This window comes from Phalacrocorax carbo, chromosome 1 (assembly GCF_963921805.1).
Source record: "Phalacrocorax carbo chromosome 1, bPhaCar2.1, whole genome shotgun sequence".
NCBI lineage: Eukaryota > Metazoa > Chordata > Aves > Suliformes > Phalacrocoracidae > Phalacrocorax > Phalacrocorax carbo.
The window spans coordinates 11,004,928-11,028,228 of NC_087513.1; the positions used below are offsets into that span (position 1 = coordinate 11,004,928).

Genomic DNA, 23,301 nt, shown 5'->3' on the forward strand with positions numbered 1-23,301 from the left:
CATTATCATGTCCCTGTACCATGGCAAGATGGATTTGAATGTTTTAGCAATTATCAATACAAAGCTCTCTTACTTTAATCCAGTAGATAAAGCGAAGTCCCCAGGGGTTGATCCAAAGCAGCTGGCTGCAGAGCTCCAGAAGGTTTCTCTACAGCAGTCGCCTCTGGTTGCTTCCTCAGGAGTGGAAAAGGGATCCCATGTTCATTCTGGAACCACTTCTGCCACCTCCAGCGCTGTTCCCAGCCCTGGTCAGCCTGGTTCTCCCTCAGTGAGCAAAAAGCGGCATAGCAGCAAGGTAAGAAACTTCTCAGTTATGCAGCAATAACACTTTGGTGACAAGAAGACACTGCCTATTTATCTTCTTCAGTGCAGCAAGAAATCACAGCACATATTGATGAGTTCTTTTCCACGACAGTGATGAGTATTACTGTTAATGACTGTTAAGATATAGAATTTGGACACAAGGAAAGGAGATTATGCATTTTATCCAAGGTCATAAAAGATTGGACCCTCTCTGAAAATAGATTTCTCAAACTTAATATTATTATTTTAAAACAAAATAATTGCCCTTTTCATTCTACATTGCTCTTGCTTTTTAAGTGTATCCTACATGATGGTGAGGTACTAGTTCCACAGAAGCAGCTGATATTCCTAAAACCATAATTTCCCTCTCTGTACTAAGCTACTGTTGGAAGTTTTACAACCTATGAATAATCATAGCAATGTTAAGCATTCCTCTGAAAGCCAGGGAAATAATTAAAATAAATTTACCATCAAAATGTTTTTTGTCACTAGATAATTCCTGTGAACTTGTTAAGCATGATTTCTCATTTTCTCTGCCACATCCTGTCCGTTTCTCAGCTGAACTTCATTCTCTTTGTGCACCTACCTGCACACCTGGAAAGGGGAGAGGGGGAATTTAGCAGCATTTTTTCACAATTGAAACTGGAAACTAAATCATAAAGTCATCTGTCACATTTTTGCATTTTGTGTCAAAAAGGTTAACACCTGAAGAGAAAAATCAATCCTGTGAAGACTGTATTTGCTTAAGCAATTTGCAAGATAGCTAAAGCTGATTGCTATCCCAAATACATAGCTTTTCACTGTCTTACTATTGGAAGCAAAGCTTAACATTGCAAACAAGATGCTTTCTAGATATTTATTTCTCTGTATCTTCATTCCTTCTTGGGACTGCCAGGTTCCTACTGCAGTATTGTTATGTGTGTAATTTTGTGCTGTTGAAACTATGACTGTGATTTGAACTACAAATGCATCAGGTACTGTATGAACAAAAACCAGCAAATGGTGCCTGCTCATTTCAATTAGCTCTTCAGTAGGCTTACATAACTTTCATGTGAGGGGACGCACAAAAAAATATCTCTTTCATCCAGCAGTTTAGCAAAAACTGCAAATGTATTTATGGATCAGTTTGTTCTGGATAGTAATTCTGTCTTGTCACAATTCCCATTGACTTATTATGAACTAATTCAGGTCTATGATGCACAAGTTAAATCCATATGTCAAGATTTATTGCACCTAACTTCAGGGAACTGGCAGAGTTGCCTAACTGTCAGGTTAATAGTTGGTTTCATTGCACCTCACTCTGGAGATTGTAAACATCTACCTATGAACTAGTTTGCCGTGCACTTTATGTTTACCAGTGAGAACAACGCACTTCTGAAGTACAGTTCATACGACTGGATGAACCCTGCCATTGAAGTGCATGCACTGCATGGAAGGGAGAGGGCAGGGCTCTTAGTGCAGATGTCACCATCCCTTTCATTTGGTTAGATGAATCACACTCCTGAATTCACTTCATAGTGTAAGGAGAGCCATAAATCCTTGATGTGCAGTGTGTCCTGGAGAGGTGCTTCTCTCTGTCCACATGTGAAGACTGGGTTCCCAGCTTTGGCACTGTAGCAGGTCACCTAAAGTTAGATGTATAAATTTCATTTCCTGCTTCACAAAGGATTTAGTAATCTTTTATGAAAATTCATCTGGAGGCTTATGAAGATGAAAGAAAAAATTATTAAAACTCATGCCTTTATGTAGGGGATGCAAAAGTCAAAAATAATCAGGTAAATGTTTAAAACATTCTTCGCTTATTTCTGAAAACTACATTGAGAGGCATTTCTTTCATAACAACCGTAGCTCTTGTTGACTCGTGTAGTTGCTGTTCATTGACTGCAGGCCAAGTTTATAATGGTGTTGAGCTCTCTTAGAAGAGAAAGCTACTGCTCATGTTTTTTGGAACGGCTCTTTGCCTTGGGCAGGTTGCAGCCTTGCCAAAATATCATGACAGACTAAACAACCGAACTGCCTAGATCTTGTTTTTGCTACTGTTCTTATTTTTAGCAAGTAAGACTTTTTTTTTTAAAGTTTTTTTGTATAGAATATAGTCTCCAGAAATGTTGTACTACTCTCTTCTATATTCTGCAGTGCCAGTTCTCTCATATTTAATATTTTGTCCCATTACTACAGAGAGTGATAGCACATAGCATCAGAGCCTGGCATTAACAAGTTTCACACCATGGTAATGACAACCTCCTCCAGCAGGTGTGACGGCATTGCAAAGCACCAGCTTTTGCACAGGGTGCATGAGTGCATGCAGGGAGTATCAAAAGAAATAAGAATGAAATTAGATTAGCCGTCGCAGGAGAGATTTAACCTTTCAGAGCCTTGAGCTGACTATACCCTGTGCAGACCCGCTTCTTTTGTAATGTAAATGCATGATCATTCTACTGTGCAGGTTACATCCAGGTTATAAATGCCCCATAGAAACATTTAATTGTCTTTGTGTCTTGAAGAATGGGTTGTTTTTCTAAATCCTCAGACCCTTTAGCTCCTAGAGAAGTCAGCAGTGAAATGCTTTTCCTTTTTAAAATTAATCCTCACTGAGACCCTGATAAAGGATACTTATTTACATCTCTGTCTTACAATCCAGATCTAACTTCGAAGCTGGCCCAGCTCTGAGATGGGGCTTGGACCAGATGACATTGAGAGGTCTCTTTCAGCCTAAATTATTCATGTTTCTTTGAAATATTTGGGTAGCTCTTCATGGTCAGTTTTAAATCCGCTGACATCAGAGAAAAAACAAAATATTTAATATTCTGAATCACAGCCTTCTAAATTAATACAGAGATTTAACAATGATATCGAAACATTAAAATGCACATTTAGCTTTACAGACAAGTAGATGAAAGCAAAGTAACTGCATGGCTAAAGGGAACTCCACATTAACCACCTTTGGAAGTCCACACACAAATCCGGCATGCCCATTCCCTTTTCTCTGGACTCCTGCAGTATTTGTACTAATGCATTCTGTTTTACATGATAGTTGGGGTGAACAAACTCATTATTTTTGCTGTTCAAACTTCTGAAAAATTAGAGCATTTAGACTATCCAGCAGTGATTCTGTAGGCACAGCACAGCTAACTCCGTGTTACCATGTAGCATTGTCAGTACTGTCAGTGCTCGTACAGACTGGGGTCAGAACTAGGATAGTATAATAAAATCCATTTGTAGAGGTAAAGTAGGAGAAATGTAAGCTATTTAAGAATTACTTTGAAAGTTTACATGATGCTAGGAGTGAAATTCTCTCTTTGAATATTCTTTCAAGGACTAAACAAGTTTTAGGAGTACTTTGCTATTGAGCTAAAATATCATTTAATATTCAGAACATTTTATGAACTAGTGATGATCTATTTTAAATATTAGGGAGATTACTCTTAAACCTTTGTAAGGTACCAAGAAAAGCTGATTTAAAAATTTTCCACAATAATTATTTTTGACTGGCGCATGCAATTTTTTTTTCTGAAAAACCTTATGTTCATAAAGAAACACATCCAGAAGGCAAGCATGTAAAACAAACAAAAGCAAGGCAACACAGGACAGTGAATATAACTATATAACAGGCAAGTTTGGGCTCTTTTTCTCCCTTGTTTTTTGTTGCGCTAGTGTTTGGCTGGGATTTTTCTGGTTAGTTCTGGCCTGCAGATCTGAGTGACCGAGGGGATGGTTCTTCATTGCAAACCTGAGAAGAGTAGTGTATCACCTTAACTTCATGCTCTGCTCCAGGAGACATAGGCTGTGCATTGGCCTAATTTGAAACAACTCATATCCAACATCCTGAGAAAATCTCTAAAGGGTTTTTGGAGGGTAGGGCAGCACAGAAGAGGCAGATGGGTTTTACACTTCTCAGAAAGTGAAAGAAATCCTAATTACGGAGCATAATAGGTCAGGCTGCTGGTCACATCTGGAAAAACAGGAAAAGATGACTTCCAGATCAGTCTTCAGAGAACAGAAAGCTTGTCCTTGTTTGCATCCTTTGTTTTCTGCTGCATCAACCAAGAAGCAGATGTGGAGAGAATGCAAAAATATTCAGATCCTGCTACTGAGCCAGAGAGAGTTTTGTTGCTTGACTGATGGCTTGCAGATTAGAGGTAGGTCCAGGGTGGGTCAAGGACACCACCGTTCAACAGAACAGCATATATTTGGGAGTTCATTTGAAGCAAATGGTGGTATTATTTTGCAACTACTAACAAACACAAGGGAAGAAAAAGGGAAAAAAAAAAGTCATGAAGGATTTTATTGCTTTTGTCAGCAACCTAGAGAAGCTCAGCGATACAGAACAAAAAGGAATAGGCAAGATTATAGAGCATCATGAAGGGGAGGACAGAAAATTTAAATTTCATGTAATGAAAGTGCGTGGAGGAATTTGAAGATGAAGTGGTGTAGCTGAACTGATTATCAGAAAACACAGAATAAAGCAAAAAATATTATATGACATGACTTGCAATTGTGAAATCCACTTATACACATCACTCAGTTTTAGTACCATTCTTTCCACTCTTTCTACCCATGTTCACCTAAACTCAATTTAAACTAGTGTAACCTTTGCCTTTCAATAGAAATGTTGTGCTTGACATGGTATTTGGTTTCTCTTTCCAACATTCAGTTTTTTAGACAGGGTTAATGCTATATGACTCTTTCTCCCCACACCTGCCTGTGTGACCAATCTGCTCAGACTGGAAAGACTTTTTTGTTCAAATTGTCTGATTCTGTACTTCCATGAAGTCTGATCAAAATGGCTGGGATGGTCTTTAAGTGCTGTTGAAATACCATAATTATTAGTTTTGAGCATACAAATTGTAGACAATTAAATGGATTTTAAAAATATGTGGCAATACAGCAGTATAAACAACATCTGGTAAAAAGTTAACTTTGAAAATCTATTCTTTCCAATAAGCATATGTGTATATTTGTGAGTGTGTGCCTATGTATTTATTTATGTATTTTAATCTGGCAGCCCACTGAAACTACAAAGTCTGCTTCCCATCCAATCACTGGAGAAATTCAGGTAAATATATAGTTTTTCTCTGTAAATTGTTGCTACTGGCTGCATTTTTCTAATGAATAATTTTGCAGGAAACAATCTCCATTAACTGATTTCTTATTCAACTCCAACACCTTCAAATGTCACTTGTAAGTCAGTGCTAGATTTTCACCTCTGTGTATGTCTTTAATGTTGGCTTGTCAAATGCAGACAGAAGAATGGAAAATGCTACTGTTCCTGAAGGGAACAGTATAGTGAATAGTGAATAGTGAAATACATTCTAATCTTTAATCTTTGGGCACTTATTGTGGTTTACTTCAGAAATTCCCAGTCTCTATACATTTAAGCAAAGACTGCTGTGGGTTTCACATAATGCAGTGGATTCGTTTCCATGCAATGCCAAGTTTGTGGTTCTCTAGTTTTTTTACTCTAGTTTTTAAAAACAGTAGAACCGGAAGTGGTAGAATAAATTAAGCCTAATTTCCTACAGATTTCTGTCTTTTGTTTCCTTAATTCATCACTTTCTCCTATCCTAGTACTAAGGGTCTTTCCATAGTATTACAACATCCTTCCCAGGCTTGGGTTCCAGGCAGAATTTGTGTAATTCCTACTCAATAAACTGGCTATTGCTCAGAATAATATCAAGGGTCCAGATTTCATCTGCTTTCTCCTGACTGGAATAGATTTAATTCCTTTTTTTTTTAATTAAAAAAACCCAACAAACCAATACTGAGAGCCTTTGAAAGAAAAATTTGTTTCATGATCAAACATAATCATCTGGCATCTCATTCTAGCCAGGAGAGAGAGACATAAACTTCTAAACTGTTTATTTCCATCCAAAGTAAAGGTCTAAAACTAATTTTATTAAAAGGATTTTGGAGATGTATTGAATCATTTAGGAAGTAAAAATAACAAATGAACTTACTGTGTTTTAATGCATTCTCTAGCTTCAAATCAACTATGACAAACACCTTGGCAACCTTGTCATTCACATCCTTCAGGCAAGAAACCTTGCTCCCAGAGACAACAATGGCTATTCTGACCCCTTTGTTAAAGTTTATCTTCTTCCAGGGAGAGGGTAAGTATAAAAGAAATTTGAACCTGAACTTTCTTTTAATTTGGGTTTGTTACTTGTCACTAATAAACAGAACTGAGAGTTATTGCTGAAGAAAATCCAGATACAACACCAGGAAAAATGGTAGATTTTTAGTAAAGAGGCAGATCCTGTATCCAGGAGAATGTGTGTACTTTGGCTAACAAACTCTGGGACTTCATGGTCATTCTTGTAGATTTAAATTTTTTTTCATGTTTCCATTTAAAAATTCCAATACATGCAAAAATATGTTTTAAAAGAAAAACTGACTCTACTGAAATGTACTAAATATATATGATACTTTCTATAATATAGAAAGTTATATGTTAGGGTTAAAATAGAATTGTTGCTTCCGCTCAAGACATTCTGAATTTGGGACAGTTTTGCAAACTTACAGAATTACAGTATCTGAGATAAATTTAAGGTTGCGGTATAATACCAAAGGTGTGAAATACTATACAGAAAATGTTCATTCCATGTGATTTGTTTATTACTTTTTTTTAAATAGCTAATTTTAGAAATTCTGGTAATTCTGTATCTATGGACTATACAAACCACTAATCACTTTTTCACAGACCACTGCTTTTTTAGATTCAGTAATTACAAATAGTTCATTAGTGTTTCCTTTAAACGATATGTTCCTGTATCAGCAATAATATAACTCTTTTTTGTGCCCTAAAGTTACAGAATGTCATACGTGTGCATAAGTATACATGGTTATAATAATCCTGCTGACTTCAGTTACACAGTAGTGTATCTAAAGCTGATGGATGAGACCTTAGATTCCAGAGAAAATTCCTGCAAACTTCTCTGCTTGTGTAATCACACTCATCCTAAAAGACTCTTAGGCTAGGACGTTACAACTGAAAATCTCTATTTCTGTTCTATTCAAAGTAACAGGAAAGTGGATGCTCAGGTCACAGTTCAGCATTTGGCGTATGGACAAACACTGCTAAAAGTACATGAATGGCACAGCTAAAGGCACACGTATTCTTCTGTAGTTTGCTAATTCCAGCTCCACAGCATTCAATACTGCTCAGTGGCACTGGGCCCAAAACTATTACAGAATATAATGGGAACAGGTCCTAAATCTTGAGGTTTTTTTTAATGGACCCAAGAGTCTTGTAAAATACTTGTCAAATCAATCTTACTGGCAATTTTGCAGGTACATTCACTGATGTAGAAATAAAGCCTTGAACTAGAGAGGTGTTCACCCTGCAGAGGTCTAACCCAGATAGACGTATAGGTTTAAACTTGTGGCCAAGTTATGAAGAATTTGGTTTTTAGTTTTGTTTGCGTTCATTATATTAAAACATGGCAATGTTACAATTTTGCATGTAATTTGGGGCTTTAGGGAATAATGAAAATTAAGAGCTTCTCAAAAGTGCCAAACTGGTTTCTGAAAGCAGAAACGAATTGCTACTGCATATCTTTTATCTGTAGTTCACTCCATACTAGACTTATTCTTCTTCTTAATGCCTCTATTTCCTTTGATTCTGATACTAGAAACTGCCCATTATTCACATTTTCTTTCATCTCTATTCTCATTTTCTCTCACACTGCTTCCTCCGTGTTCCTAACTCTGTAAATGCTGGGTATGCAGACAAGTCATGGTTGTCCAAAATGCAAGGTAGAGTGTACTGTCTTCCAATTTTTTTCTTTCACTTTTGTATGCATGCATGATATTATTATAAGCCTGTGCGTTGAACTATAGATTTCCTTGAGTTTTGATGACACACAGTTGCAGTATGGTTTTGCTGTTCATTCTCTAATGAATCCCATTTCTGGGTCAGAAGGAACTGGAAACAAGTAATTAATGTTCCTCAGTGAAATAATATTCTAGGGCCAAACACTGATGACAAACAGAATTTCTTCTGACATCTGAAAGGATTTAGTTTAGAGATATCTAAAAATTCATTCTCACTCACTGAAAGTTGCAAAATACTTAACAGTGAGCTTGTATCAATATTTTGAATGGTGTTACTGCCAAGAGAAACAGGTACTGTTTGGAAATTAAATGGAACATTTTTCTTGCTACACCTTGCACAGTGTATAGACATTAAGGCCAGGCATAATTCTAGATAATTGCCCAGCTGGCTTTAAAGCTGCTTGACCACATAAATGGCTATTTGTGGTAAACAAAGTTGCATTTTTAGTTTTTAAAATTACTAGTGCTTTGTTTGTTCTGGAGTTGGAAACATAAGGCAAAACTCCACTCTCAAGATATGTTAATGTCAGCCCAGGCTAAGTATAAAATAATAATAATTCAGCCCTAATTCTAAATTTGTTTGAAAGTAGAAACCTAGCCAAACAAATCAACAGATTAATTTTACTAAACAGATCTTCTCCATCATCAGCCTGTTTCTTCATTAATAAAATTATTTAATGTGTTTAAATGCCACATTTTATATGCAGTTCACAGAATCCCAGAATCCCAGGTTGGAAGGGACCTCAGGGATCATCTAGTCCAACCTTTCTAGGAAGAGCACAGTCTAGACAAGATGGCCCAGCACCCTGTCCAGCCGAATCTTGAAAGTGTCCAATGTGGCCGAGTCAACCCCTTCCCTGGGGAGATTATTCCCATGGTGACTGTCCTCACTGTGAAAAATTTTCCTTTCGTGTCCAATCGGAATCTCCCCAAGAGCAACTTGTGTCCATTCCCCCTTGTCCTCTCCATGGGACTCCTTGTAAAAAGGGAGTCTCCATCTTATTTGTACCTATTCTTTGAGTTATTCTTTGTAGTTATTCTGTTGTACTTTCTTCATTGTACTTTCAAATGCATTATACATTAATCAACTGTAATTAGAGAAGCCTAGAGAAACAGTAAAGAAAAGAGTAATGCAGGTTGTGTCTTTTCACACAGCATACTCTGTGAATTTCAAGTGGAAATTATTCCATGCTAGGTATAGACTAGTTTAATGACTGCATTTTAATAAAACATCTCCATCTGTTAATCACAGTTGTTGGGTGAAGTTGTATTGGTGGTATGAACTTAATGTACTTGCCAGATCCTTCCCTTCAGAGGTCTAGAAACCTTCAGCTGTCATCCCGCTTAACCTGGGTATTGCACCTCCTTAGAAGTGGTCAAGGTGTCCTGCTTCCTTCTGCAACAGACCCAGACCATAAGTTTCATGAATGTGGGCTAACACAGCCCTTGCCAGTGTAGATCCAGGTACTCTTTGGACGTCGATGGAAATACTCCAGAGTTACTGTGTTAACAACACAGTTACCTTTTGTCACGGCCAACTCCAAAACTCAGCACTGCATGAATCACCTTCTCACATATTCTGGAAAAGAATCAGAAACTTTGTAAAGGTGATGAAGTTGTAATATTGCAAAAGGAAATCCAGGAAGGGAAAGGGAATGTCTTGGTATCATTTTCTTGGCTGAGTTCACAAAGGGTCCTTTCCTACTCTCTTCAAAAAGATGGAAGTATATCAGTTCCTCAAAACCTAAAGGTCAAAATAGACATTTAGACAGGCCCAAGCTGTATAACACTATCCTGGCTTAGTTAAGGTAAGAAGTAAGCGGGTTATTCCAGGCATAGGGGGAGTTTGGATAGGTTAATATTTCATTAATAGTTGATCAGAATAGACAATTTGAGGAGTACTGTGAGCCCAGAGAGAGAGAGAGATGCTGCCAGCCCAGCTGTCACTTGCCCATGTCCCTTGTCTCCTTATGGGTCAGTCAAATCTCATGAATACTTTGAGTGATGGGGATGCTTTTCTCAGATCTGAGACTGGGAAAAGAAGGCTACTGAGGTGCTTAAAAATTTTAAATGCATTACTGAATAGGATTTGCCATCAAAATCTAGTTTTCATTTTGTATCTCAGCTTTTCTTCCAAGACATGCAAAGAAATAACATTGTGTGAGTTTCTTCATATGTTCTTGGTTCCCCTAGATTTTAATTCATCCTTTCCTTACTGATATAAAAGAAAAAAAAAAAAAATTTTTTTTCCCCCCCCAAATATACCACTGTATGCTGTGGTTGACAGGACTGATTGAACTGTGGGCAGCTGCTGCTTTCTTCTCATAAGTAGAGGTGAACAGACACTTTGTTTCAGGGTTCCAATGCCCTTGAGACTTTTCAATAAACTGGAAGACAGTGGATAGCATGTTTTGCGAGAAGATAAATGGAACTGCATAGAACAAATAGAGAAAAATGCAAGAACAAACATAACTGCAAGTCCCTTTCATTAAAATATATCAATCTAGTAGGCAGCTTGGATATACCCACCGCCTTTTGGAGAGTAAGACCATTGCACACTCCATTATAATTAGAGGGGAGCATTGCACAGTAGAATCGAGTTTGCAGAGTGAAACTGCTGGTGCTGAAGACCCAACATTGACACCTACATGTCAGTAAAACATATGCGTCTTTCACATAAACTAAATTCAGCTCTGCTCCACTCTGGTACCATGCATGGTACACCATTAGTAACTAGCTGATTAAAAGAGCCCCTGGAGTGCATGTTCTGAGTTAATCTCATATGAAAGGAACCTAGTTCTTCAGCTCTGAGCCCATGCCACAGTGTGAACCAAAATACAGTTCAATCAAAAGTCAAAAGTGAGAATCAGGAGAACCAGAAGAGAGTTTAACAGGGCAAATACAGGTCATTCTGTGGCATTTGGCCTTGGTGCTGGAGAACAGCCCTGAGCACATTTGATTTAGTAACAGATGTAGCACGTAAGTCTTTTAATGTATGGGAGGCACAAACAGAAGACAAAGGGCAGTTGACTTGCAAACTGGCAAAAAGAGGTTCTTTACCTTATATCTTGTTGGGTTTTCAAAGTACTAAAAGCTTCTCATGCTCTCCTACCCACCGCTTTTGAGATGTCCATTAAAATCTATATTAAATTAAAATTGGAATGGAAGCAAATCTGACATCAAAGCTTGCAGAGGTAGATAAATCCATGTTATGTTAAAGGTTAGTATATTGCTTTCTCCGTACTCAGGATATGCAAAGTACAATAGAAAGCACTATTGATTCTTTTTAAAAAGAGATTATACAGCCAAACTTTTTATTCTTGGCTATTGATAAAAACAATCATAAGCATGATGCACTTTTATGTTTATTTCCAGTACAATTAGGGGTATAGGCAGAGAACAGGATCAATAAGAAATTATTGTTTCTATCATTAACAGGATGTTAGCTACCCCATGGCATTCATTAAATGTTCTTGTAAGATGACACTCTAATTAGAGACTGTAACCTATAAATATAATGGATTCATGCTACTTTAGCATGCTAATAGGAGGATGGTCTTGAAAAAGAAATCATTGCATCACATTAATTTATAATCAGAGCCCAACACCTACAATGAAAGAACAAAGCATATGTGCGTGTCCGGACTGACACTTTATGTTGAAACGGTTGTAGGCAGAGCTAGCCTGCTGAAGAGTCAGAAGAAGATGTTTTAAAAGACGACGCCAGGAAAGCATGCTAATGAAAAACCCAAGGGCTGTCCTTTTGTAAGCCTGAGTTGTTGCAGAAATGAGGGATGCAGTTCTTTTCTTTTTCTGGTTTTTGGTTTGTGGGTGGTTTTTTTTGCATTAGAACTGAAAGAAACAAAAGATTGCTAATGTAATATTTCCTTCCTTTGTTCAAATTCAGTGCTGAGTACAAGCGGAGAACTAAGTACGTACAGAAAAGCTTGAATCCTGAGTGGAATCAGACGGTCATTTATAAAAATATCTCCATGGAGCAGGTGCGTGACTGGTAGTACTGTTCAGTGCAATTTGCTGCTTCAGTATTTGTATGGTCTGCAGTGCTTACTGTAAAGGGAGCAATGGTACTGGCAATTCTGTGAACCCCTGTAAAATCTTGACAATTCTAGGGGAAATTTGGAACTATTTTCTTGCCTCTGGTAGAGCTTACTATATCAATACTCTTTTCTTGCCCTTCTACTCATAAAAATGGTAATTTGTGGGGATTACACTCATAATCATGTCATAAGTACAGATGTGGCAATTTAAAAAATGATAGTGGAATACAGGTTGGGAATAAATTAAGTCAAGTTTCTGAAGTAGATACAGAAATCACTGTCACTCTTCATTCCAAAAGTCATGCAAGCTCACACAAAATACAAGTCCTACCATTTTCTTTTTCAAAAATATTTATAACATGTAGACATCCTTTTTTAGATTTAGCAGCAATGTACAGCAATGGACTTCAGTTATGAATCATCTGAAAAACAAATGTAGAAGATATTTAATTTCCTTGTTATCTCACCTCTGGGGAAGAGGTCTGTGGAAGTCTTCTGTGTTTCTTGGTGGCTTCCTAACTCTAACTGACCTATAGCGTTAACTGAGGCAGAATGTAGCATCTGAGTCCTCTTTTTCTCCATCTCCCCTTTTAAAGGGACTTTTTGCCATTTGAAAAAGGCATAATGAGCAAAGTTGTGATCAGTCCATTTGTTTAAATTATGAGGTATATTTTATAGAATAATGGATCTGTGCACAGTCCCAATTCTTTTCACCTTTCTTAGTGTTTTATTCTTGATACTTTCAACTTCATTTTTCAAGGCCACCTAATCTTTCAGTACTTCTTAAGAAAAGCCCAGAATAATCAGACTCTAGAGAAATTATTTCCCAATGCTTTTAATATACTTCCCAACATGACGCCAAGACCTCAGTATTAACCTCCTAACTTAAAAATTGATTATTCATTCTTCTTGTTCATTGAGAGGGACATAGATTAAGATACTCACTTTTGCATGGAGCAAAACCTTTCCCACAGAGGCACTGATGTGGTTGCTTATGCAATCTACACATCTGAACTTAACAGGCAATAGCTCAGATCTACTTCAGAGGTACCCTGTTATATGTAGTGATTATGGTTTGATGGGTTTTACATGCTGTTTCGTGTAGAATTTCATGAATGGTAGGTCATTGACAATGCAAGCATCAGAAGAAAAGCCCTTTGATGTTCATCTAGCTGCATTATAAACACTAGGTCTTCGGGGTTTTGTGAAAGATTTAGTAAGCCTTAGCAGTATTTCCAAACTGAGCTTTCCATTTATGAAAGACTCTTCAGTTTGCTTAACTTGCTTTCAGGTTCTGCTGTGACATTTCACAGAGCTGTAATTAAGAGGGCTTGGGTGTTGAACATTCAGTGGCTGTTTGGTGATTTTAAATTGGTTAATGATCTTAGTCTAGGATTTATTGGACAGAGATTTTAATATCAGAAAATCTAATATCTTTTATGTCAGTTTTGTGACCATTATTTGATGAAATTTGCCTTTAGGACACATATTTAATTCTTTGAACCTTTGCTTTCTATTTGCAAATCTCTGCCTTTTCCCTTCCTCTGAGACTGTTATGCAGTGCTCATCATTATAAGTGTGTAAGCTTCGTCTGAGAACCGTGTATATTGGGGTTTTTGTCCTCTTGTCACATAGAAGTGTGTGCAAGGAGCAGTGTTTCCTTCCACACCTTTCCATGTCTTGTATCTAGTATTCAGGTACAGGTGTGAGTGATTCTTCTCCTATAAAATTAAGTGTCTTGATTTAAGGAATACACAGTAAAGAACATTTCTAAATCACCAAATAATTCCATGCTGACGATGAGTACCCTCTACAGTTTGAAGAACTATCAGCATGCAATAGTAAATAGTTTGTACTCATAACCCTCACGAATGGATATTTCAAAATAGTTAGGAATATGAAGAGAAGTACAAGACAATAATAATGATAGACTGGGAATGAGTGTTCTGATCACCAAGCAAAACTGCATCGTACACTAAGTTATACAGAGTTAGCAGTCAAACCCTAACACAAATTCATGAATCTTTATAAATATTTTTTCTTCAAAGAAGCATTTCCTTTCCCTCCATCAAAGCATGGGTTGCTTGCTGACAGCAAATAAGTGTTATTAAATATTTCCTAATATAGTCCTTTTAACGTCACTGTCTAGACTTTAGCTGGATGTACAATTTTTCATTTTCCTTTTTTATTTCATAACCTAGCTGAAATTAAAGTGAAAATAATTATGGGAAATAGATCACTCTTTGAAATGAAACAGACTTTTTCAAGGTCGGAATGATTAGTTTTATCATGTAGCAAATTCTACTTTGACAGTTGGAGAAAAAATAAATTAAACTGTGAATATTTAGTAATTTAAGTTTTTTGTTAAGTAATAAAGTGGAGATAATTACAGTTTGAAAGGAAGTTCGAGTACACACATTACAAATACTGTATAATAATTGCTAACTCAAGTCAAATACCTACTCAGAGCATGAAAGAAAGCATTAGAATGATTTAAGGAGAAGATGGTAAAAGATGTAAGTTCTGTTGCTGGTCAGACCTTTGGTATAATATATTACCACAATATAAGGTGTCGCTTTGTTTGCCTCAATTTCTTACTTGTCAGAAAGCAGATAAAAGTATTTCCTTAAACGATGGATGTAATTCATTAAAGGGAATAGCTCTTGCTATAGCTCTTGTCCTTGAATTGCAGGTAATATATTTAGAAAGAGTAATATTTTCAAAATCCTTGAGTAATGTAGGAGTGTATGACTTACTTCCAAAAGTAAGAAAAGCTTTCTCATGAATCAGCAAAGTGTTGGTACCTAAATCTTACTTAATATCTTGGACAAGAGAAAGTAAGTTTCTGAGTGAGGTAGCAAAAGTCTTTTTGTCCTCCCACGTACTGAAGTACAGCAATATAGAGAAGCGTACAATGAAGTGTTAAATATTAACGTGAACACAAATAAGTATAACATGCAATCTAATACACCACCTTCATTTCTACTCACCAAATATCCTAACTCAGACTGCAATCTTTTATATTATTTCTGAAGTAATTGCGGGAATTTACTTTCAGCATAGGAGAAAAACAAACTGCATTAAAAATATTTGTTTCCTCTAGTCATGAGTTATATGAGATTTTCAAGGAACATGTATTACATATTTCAAGTAATGCATATTTGGTTACACAGACCTGCATTATCTGTGACAACACCTGGTGCTCTCCAGATATTTGAAACAAGAAACAGACACTTCTGCATGTGTGGTGTTTGTTATGTCTTCCATAAGATAAAATATTCACATTGGCTGTTTCTCCATATTCCTTTATTTTCTTTAAATGATGATTGCCACAGCAGCCTATAGCTACCTGGAGTTCACATGCAGTAATATGCCTTTAGGCAGGTTTTTATTTTTAAGTTTTTATTTATTTTTTTAGTTTTAATTTTTCCACAAGGAAAAGCCTGAAATTAGTTGTGGCTCAGTAACACTTTATTCATAATATGCTTGGAACTCAGATAAGGTTCGCAACATGTGTAAACTGCTTTCCTTCTTTTAGGGACACTCTGTCATTTTCCTATTGATACCTTACCCACTTGCAGAAACTCACTATCAGATGGAGAGTGGGTTTCTGCAGCCCATTTCAGTATTGCTGTCTGTTAAATTCCTGATGGGGGTGTGAACTTCTGGCTTCATGACCTAAAACTGGATTACATTAGGCAGAACCCTACTTTGCTGTGATGGTATAATGGCAGTTTCTAAAATCACTAGCCATTGCGTGTTCTGTGCCCTCAATAGTGGTACATAAATATATCTTCAGAAAAGCAAATTTTCCTCCTCTTTGAAACTCATTTCATGCACTCTGCCTAATAAAGTTCTTTTGATGGTTTTTCATTGTCGTAATATTTTATAAAAGCTTTATTAAACTAAGAGGCTTAAAATAGAGATCTCAAAGAAATGTGGAGTACTGCAAGTTTTCAGCACAGTTTTATTATCCTACTAATGCAAAGAAGCTAGCAAAGTAGGGTTGCAGTACTTGAAAATCTTCTCTATTTTTCCCTTTCCACCAAAAATCCTTGAAATCTTTGGGTTTTTTTTTCCTTTCCTGGACCTATACATTCTTCTCTCTGTCCTTGCACAGTCGTCACCTGAAATAAGATGACATGTCCTCCCAAAATAGCAACAATTGAGACAATACATTTCTGAAAAATATTTATGCTATTGCTCTTTTTAAAGGGTAAAAATACATATACTTAATATAACATCTAGCAGAAAATTATATTATCCAGGAAGCTAAAAGTAACGTGGACCAGTGGCTGCTCAATTCATTTTTTCAGGTTATTTTTCACATTGCATTTTCAATACTGTCTTGGAACAGCAAAGAAAAGGAATTTTATTCAGTTAAGGAAATCAGCTGTACAGCTGTTTTGTAAGGGATGTTCAAAAGAAAGTATCTTTGTTCAACTTTTTCCTTAATTTGTGCAGGATATTTTTTTAAAGGATGTTTAAGAAGAATGTTGCCTAATTGTGTAGGAATAAAACAGAGAAAGAGTAAAGAATTGTTCTCAAATATATATATATTCTTTTTTAATCTTAGCTTTCAGGTCATGTGTTTGCCTGCTTAAAGAATATGTTGTTGATGCTAAAAAAGGTACAATTCCCCTTTCTGTGGATTTTCCAGGATATGCCGATTTAAACTCGATTTTCAAAGACTTTTTGCTTTGCAAATTTGCTCATTTTTCTAAAGTTAGCTGAGAGCAGAAGATATTCCGAATACCTAATAATAAGGTGAAATTATCATTTAAAGGCAATTTAAAGTTATTAAGAACTGTCTCAATCTGTGTTGCATTAATCCAAGGAGCAGTGGAGGTAACTAGAAAACAGTGCTTTTCTTGAATATATATATATGATATGCACAGTAAATGGTATAGCTTCTGATTTTGAACGATGACTTGATCCTTTGATGTCCCTTTGTCCCAAGCAGCCAATTAATAGTCGGAGCAATGAGTGACACTTTGCTTCTCTTAGGATGATGACCTCAATTATCACATAAGATTTCTGGTTCTGACCTCTTTTATTCGAGTATGTGAAGAGAGTCCTGTTTTCCTTAGTAATGCTTAGAAGTGTCCAACAAAGTCTTCACTTACAACTTCTCAGCCTGACTTTGCAGATATCCCATCCCCCAGAATTTTGTCCTTCTCTCTTTCAAGCCACATGAATTTATTGCTGCGTCTCCAGCCACCTGCTAGCCTTTTGCCCCAGCATACACCACCAGTAATCAATCCGCTCCCCACCTGTCGGCACAGACCCCTGAAAAGACAGTCAAGTCAATCTTTCCAATAAGGTCAACTGCTTTGGTCAACAGCTTCTTTGTCTTGCACTATCTTGTCATATAAAAAGACTTATTTGTCTCTTACCGTAGCCTGTAGGAAGAGTGCTTGACACAGGTATCATGCTTAACAAGATCTGCAGATAACGGGGTTTGATGGCTGTCATTAGTACCTAACAGTACAACTTCTCCTGCATGTCTGGATCACTTGCAGAGTCCCTGATCTGCAGGGGTATTAAAGCCTGGTCTTCATAGGTGAGATTGTGTAAATAGGGTGTTTTAAATAATACATTTGAAATTCACACTTAAATGCACTTTAGGCAAATGTCAGAATTCAGACAACTCTGATCTCATGGTGAGAAAGGCTGCAGGACTACAAAAAATGGGGCTTTAAAAATCAGTTTGGCTCTTGTAGTGGACACACTTCCTGTCAAAAACAATTTGTGGAAATAGGCCCTAAATAGGGCCAAGCACACGGCCATTTGTCTTGATAACAAATAATAGCCCCAAATTATTTTCTCTGTGTTCAAGGGAGGACAAAAGCTGATTAGTTGTCACTCTGAAAAAGCATACAAGGAGGGGAGATACTGAATAGAAACCTCCATAATGACTTGTTCTGAAGTTTATGACGGCAATGCAGTTAATTATCCTTTGACTTAAATTGCAGCTGAAAAAGAAAACACTGGAAGTGACTGTCTGGGATTATGATAGATTTTCCTCGAATGACTTCCTTGGTGAAGTGAGTATCTTATTTCCTCCTCTCTAGCCCTGACTAGTTAGAAAGCTGATTAACTGCGTGTTGGTATTTGGAGCCTGTTTGCTTTCAAGGTATGGTACACTTGTTAAGTAAAACCTTTGTTACATCACATTTTTATTGCTGACTTCATAACAAATAGTCATGTTTTCTTTCATTTGCACATGAAAGATGCCTTCCCTTTATCTCAACAAGTTCATTTAGGACTCAACACAATGTTACTTCACTGAAAATTAAAATGGATTTTTTGAGCCAGTGATAGTAACAGCCTTCACAGTGACTGAATGGGGAATTCTTGTGTGACTGAAACTGTCTGCCTTGATTTTAACATAATATGGGAAGGCTGAGGAGGTATCAGTCTTTGTAAATGCTTAAAAGATTAAATTCTGCAATCAAACCATCATTTAGTACAAGAACAAGTATCTGCAAGTGTGAGTAATTTGGTGTTGTTGATCAAGGTCTAATTTTTAACACTACAAAGTAGTAATATCATTGCCAAAGAATGGCTGAAGGCAAAATCTTGTAACTAAATAATAAACAAAATGAGTGATAATGGGAAAAAGTATGCTTTCTCTTTTAAAAGCAAATAAACAAGCATATGTACGTTTAATACAGAATTACCAGCAATAACTATGATGTCAAAAAGTAATTAAAGATGTTATTACAAAAGAGGATTATAATTAGAAACAAAAGCCCAGGAAAATCGATCACTCATATACAGAGTAACTCAGAGTATCTTTTCTCATTCTGCATTTGAATTTCACAAAAAAAAGCACTCAGTTCAGCTCCAGTTCCCCTTTGTGTAATTACAAAACTGAGCAATCAGTGTCACTCTTTGAACAATTACTAAAATAAATGTATAGGACGCAACTACATGATTACTTATTTCCTGCATACTGTGTCAGTATTCTTGTTGAGTTCAGCATGTTTGTCCAAATGCAGGGCTTTACTGAATATTTACATGATTGTTATTTATGACATTTAGAAAACGGATGCTCCAGCAGCTGCTTCTACAGGAAGATTTAAACTTTTGCCTTCAAATATTTTCAACCTCTAGAACTATTTTATTTATTAAATTATTCAGTCTTATATATGAAAACAGTCCTTCATGGAAAAAGGAACAGAAAAGACTACCCAGTGTATTTCAAGACCAGGGTGTCCACAGGAATCCTGCACCATAACATAATCCAAATTGTGCCCTAAGGACTTGTTTGAATAGGGCCAGCACCGCTTGCGTGCCCCAGATGGCAAGTGGCACGTCGTGGTTCACGTCTATGGAATGTGAACCCTCCTATTCTACAAAGCAGACCCCCTAGCCTATAATGCCTACTGGGAACAATCTTCAGCCATGATGTCCTCCAAATCATTCCCAAACCCATAACCAAAAACCACACCAGGGAGCATGCTAAATAGTTAATCTGTTCAGATTAAGTATAGACCTAACCAGACAGACCAAGCCAGGTCATATACAACCCATGAAGCTGAAAGAAAAAAGGCTTTTAACATTCTAGAAAACCATGAGCTGTGAAGGGACTCCCATCCCTCAACTTGAAGAGGCTTTCTTTCATTTAAGGTCTTAAACTGACAAAGGCATCATTCCCTGGGGTAACTGCATGCTTTGTTTGTCTAGCACTTCTAAAATTTCCCTACTTGATATTAGTATTAACCCTCTCACCTTAAACCCAAAGGCAAGGCCATTTTTGTCCACAGATTCATGACTCTGTGATGATTCTTTAGTCCGTTACATCTCTTGGCCCTCTCAGCTCCAAGACCATTAAGGAAGGAAGGGTCTTTATTGGTCCCAATGCTCATATTCTTTTACTTTTTTTAAAAAAAGAAATTTCACAAAACTCCTGCTAGCAATGCAGGTGGCCCAGAGCAGATTTTAGCTACAATGGGGTTTTTTTAGACAAGTTGCTCGTTTCATTTCCACATTGCCATTTCATCTCCCTTCTTTTTTCCAGTCCATTTTTGAGGCCTAAATGGCCTACTGAATTCTACTATTTTAGTGAAGTGCAAAGGTATCCCTATTCTTTTCTTTTTGTCATGAATTCTGTATATGTGGATTTTTGAAAAGGATCAGCAAACTCCAGTCTCATGTTATTGAAGACCTTATGAAAAACAAATATCAAATTATTTGCCCCTTTACTAACACTGACAAAAAGGAGAAAATAACACTGCCCGATACTTCTATTAGGATATGTCTATACAGAGGCAGAACGACTAGATGTCTTTCTACTCTAGCTTTCAAGCTAGTCCTCACAAGCTACCCTTTAAACTATCTAGTTATCTTGGTATTGAGCTATGTCTAAGTTTGTAGTCCTTACTGAGGTCCTGTTGAGAAGACTTATTAGTTCAGACACATCAATATGCACCAAATGTGCCTTTGGGATCACAGCTGGCTTCTATCAGGCAAGGTCAGAGCGTATGCAGAGTCCTGAATCTGTCAGCACACAGTCGTATATCCGTAACTTCTTATATTTGATTGCAACCTCTGGTAACACAACTGTAGACTCTTCCACTGTACACAATCATTAACAGATCAGATACAGGCCATGTATTGTGCTTTGATTTATTTATAGGTCTTGATTGAGTTATCGAGTGTCTCTCAGCTTGACAACACTCCTCGGTGGTACCCTCTGAAAGAACAGAGTGAAAACATTGATCACGGGAAATCTCATTCTGGACAGAGTAGCCAGCAATCTCCAAAACCATCTGTCATCAAAAGCAGAAGTCATGGAATTTTCCCGGACCCCTCCAAGGGTAGGAATGACTTAGTGCACCTGACCAGATGATGGGAAAACATTTCCGATGCAGGAGTTCTAAGAGAAAAATAAAGTTACTGCTATGAAGTTTGTATACATTTCTATTTAAAAAGTATTCATCTCTCTGATTAATTCATTGGATCTAAGACTTAATTTGGCTTGATCAGTACCAGTCAGCATACTGAGTAACTGTGACCTTAAAACAGCAGCTTACAAGCTCCGTGTGCTTTGTACATCTACTATAGTTTCTGTGCCCTTTTAATATTTACCTTTCTAAGTTTCATGTTCTGTAAATATTCTATGGCATTTTATCTTCTGGAAATGTCACATTAATCTTTTCTAGAATAAAAGTTATGCTATAATGATGCATATGCATTTCCAGTCAATGATAGCGGACTATGGCCTATCTCAATTGTATTGGAAATTGGTGGCGCTGATACAGTAGAATTATACTAGTGTTTACAAAAGCAGAATTGGTCTCAGTGTCTCCTGCTCCAAGAAATTTGTCTCTACTTTTATTTTTGATACTAAGTAGTCAGTGGCTCACTTAAACACAGTGTATGTCATATCAAAGCAAATGCCATCCCAAATAGCATTCAGATGAGAGTCTCAGAGCGATAAGACTCTGCTCCATCTCCTCTTCATGTCTCTGTGTGAAGTTTTGCTAGGGACTGGTGTCTGTATAAGATCCATCTCTAAATTAGAGGTTAGTATAGAAGCTATTGTTAGTTAGGCTATGGTTTTGAATGGGGCATTCATCAAAATAAAACTGCATACATTAGCTAAATATTCAGTACTGGTGTAAGTGGTGCTAGGTAGTCTCTAAATACTAGAGAAATAGAAAGTGGAAAACAAATTAGTCTTTACCCTGTCATTCCACCAGTGTGAACCAGCACAGGAGGCATAATTCACAGGTGATAGAAACCCAATATTAAATCAATTATTCCCTGGGCTAGGGAACAGTGGGAAAGTAGGAAATGGTGCTTCATAAGAGTTTCCTAATCATGATATATCCTGAGACTTTGAATGGCACTGCACAGCTTAATCTTTATTCCTTGTTCTGAAATGCAGCTAGAAAGGCCAGTCAAGAGAATGAAAATTAAATTGTTTTTAATAAATGCAACAGTTGTGCTTCTTCATTTTCTTGGTAGACATGCAGGTGCCCACCATTGAGAAATCCCACAGCAGTCCAGGGAGCTCCAAATCTTCCTCTGAAGGACATCTACGCTCTCACGGTCCATCTCGCAGCCAAAGCAAAACCAGCGTCACTCAAACTCACCTTGAAGATGCTGGGGCAGCCATCGCCGCTGCTGAAGCAGCTGTCCAACAGCTTCGCCTTCAACCAAGTAAAAGACGCAAATAAATTCCTCAGCATGGCAGCTTAATGTTCATCTGTTGCCTTTTTCCCTGCTGTCCTTCCCTTTTCGGCTGTTTTTTTTCTGTTCTTGGCACACTGTGCTCACTCTGTTCAATGTCTTTCTTTGTGTGCCTGTATGTGAATACATATAATTACACTATACTCTTGTATTTAGAAGTCTTTTATTTATTTATTTATTTTAATTTATATAGACTGCAGTGAAACTGGCTGTTTCTCCATCAGTCCCTTCACTCATGGTCCGTGATGTTCCATGGTTGTGCATGACTCACAGAGAATTAAATTGTGTGGTGGTGTTTTGATGTCACTAAATAACTACCAATGAAATAATCAAAACCTGCAGAGATACAACTGCCAGCTCTTCAAGTTGCACGCAACAAGTACGGAGAGCAGTTTAATAACAAGATATATCTATAAGTAGTAGTCAGGAAGGACAGTACTATATACACAAAAGAAGATTTAAAGTTAAAGAAGAAAGTTTTTTAACTACATGGATGAGATTTCTATTTTTGAAACATGACTGTAAATATCAAACTGTTTTTTGAAAGGAAATATATGGCAACTTTCTTAATATCTCAAGTAAAATCATTTTAGTGATGAGCAGGACAGCAACATTAAAAAACATTAGACACATTAAATGCAAAATCATTAAACACAAAGACATTTACAACATCAGATTTCAACAGTGTTATCAAGTTAGCAAATTCAAAGAGCATTGAGAGCTAAGTCAGGTGTCATAGTCAGTTCAATTTTTCTAGTAATTTTTGTGCCGTGGATTGATTAAGGGTCAAGATAGATTTCATCTGACAACTATAAATAGATTAATATATTAAAACTTTTCCATTCAGAAGGCTTGCTCTCCAGAGTATACGTCAGACCAGTATCTGGTTGCTAGTTGAGGGTTT

At 36.9% G+C, this 23,301-nt stretch overlaps 1 protein-coding gene and 1 long non-coding RNA gene across 2 annotated transcripts in view; one reads left to right on the top strand and one right to left on the bottom strand.

The window, feature by feature from the left end:
* Positions 1 to 23,301, top strand: part of PCLO (piccolo presynaptic cytomatrix protein) — a 367,600-nt gene that overhangs the window by 280,021 nt on the left and 64,278 nt on the right. Inside the window, exons 13-20 of the mRNA XM_064443829.1 lie at positions 84 to 295; positions 5,309 to 5,359; positions 6,283 to 6,413; positions 8,032 to 8,058; positions 12,044 to 12,137; positions 18,170 to 18,241; positions 20,839 to 21,019; positions 22,173 to 22,367. Of these exons, the coding sequence (XP_064299899.1) occupies positions 84 to 295; positions 5,309 to 5,359; positions 6,283 to 6,413; positions 8,032 to 8,058; positions 12,044 to 12,137; positions 18,170 to 18,241; positions 20,839 to 21,019; positions 22,173 to 22,367 (963 nt within the window). The remainder of the gene's footprint in view (positions 1 to 83; positions 296 to 5,308; positions 5,360 to 6,282; positions 6,414 to 8,031; positions 8,059 to 12,043; positions 12,138 to 18,169; positions 18,242 to 20,838; positions 21,020 to 22,172; positions 22,368 to 23,301) is intronic.
* Positions 20,813 to 22,341, bottom strand: LOC135312018 (uncharacterized). The gene is made up of 2 exons (XR_010371633.1): positions 22,301 to 22,341; positions 20,813 to 20,895 (listed from the first exon to the last, which is right to left on the bottom strand). It is a non-coding gene; the product is annotated as an uncharacterized LOC135312018 (long non-coding RNA).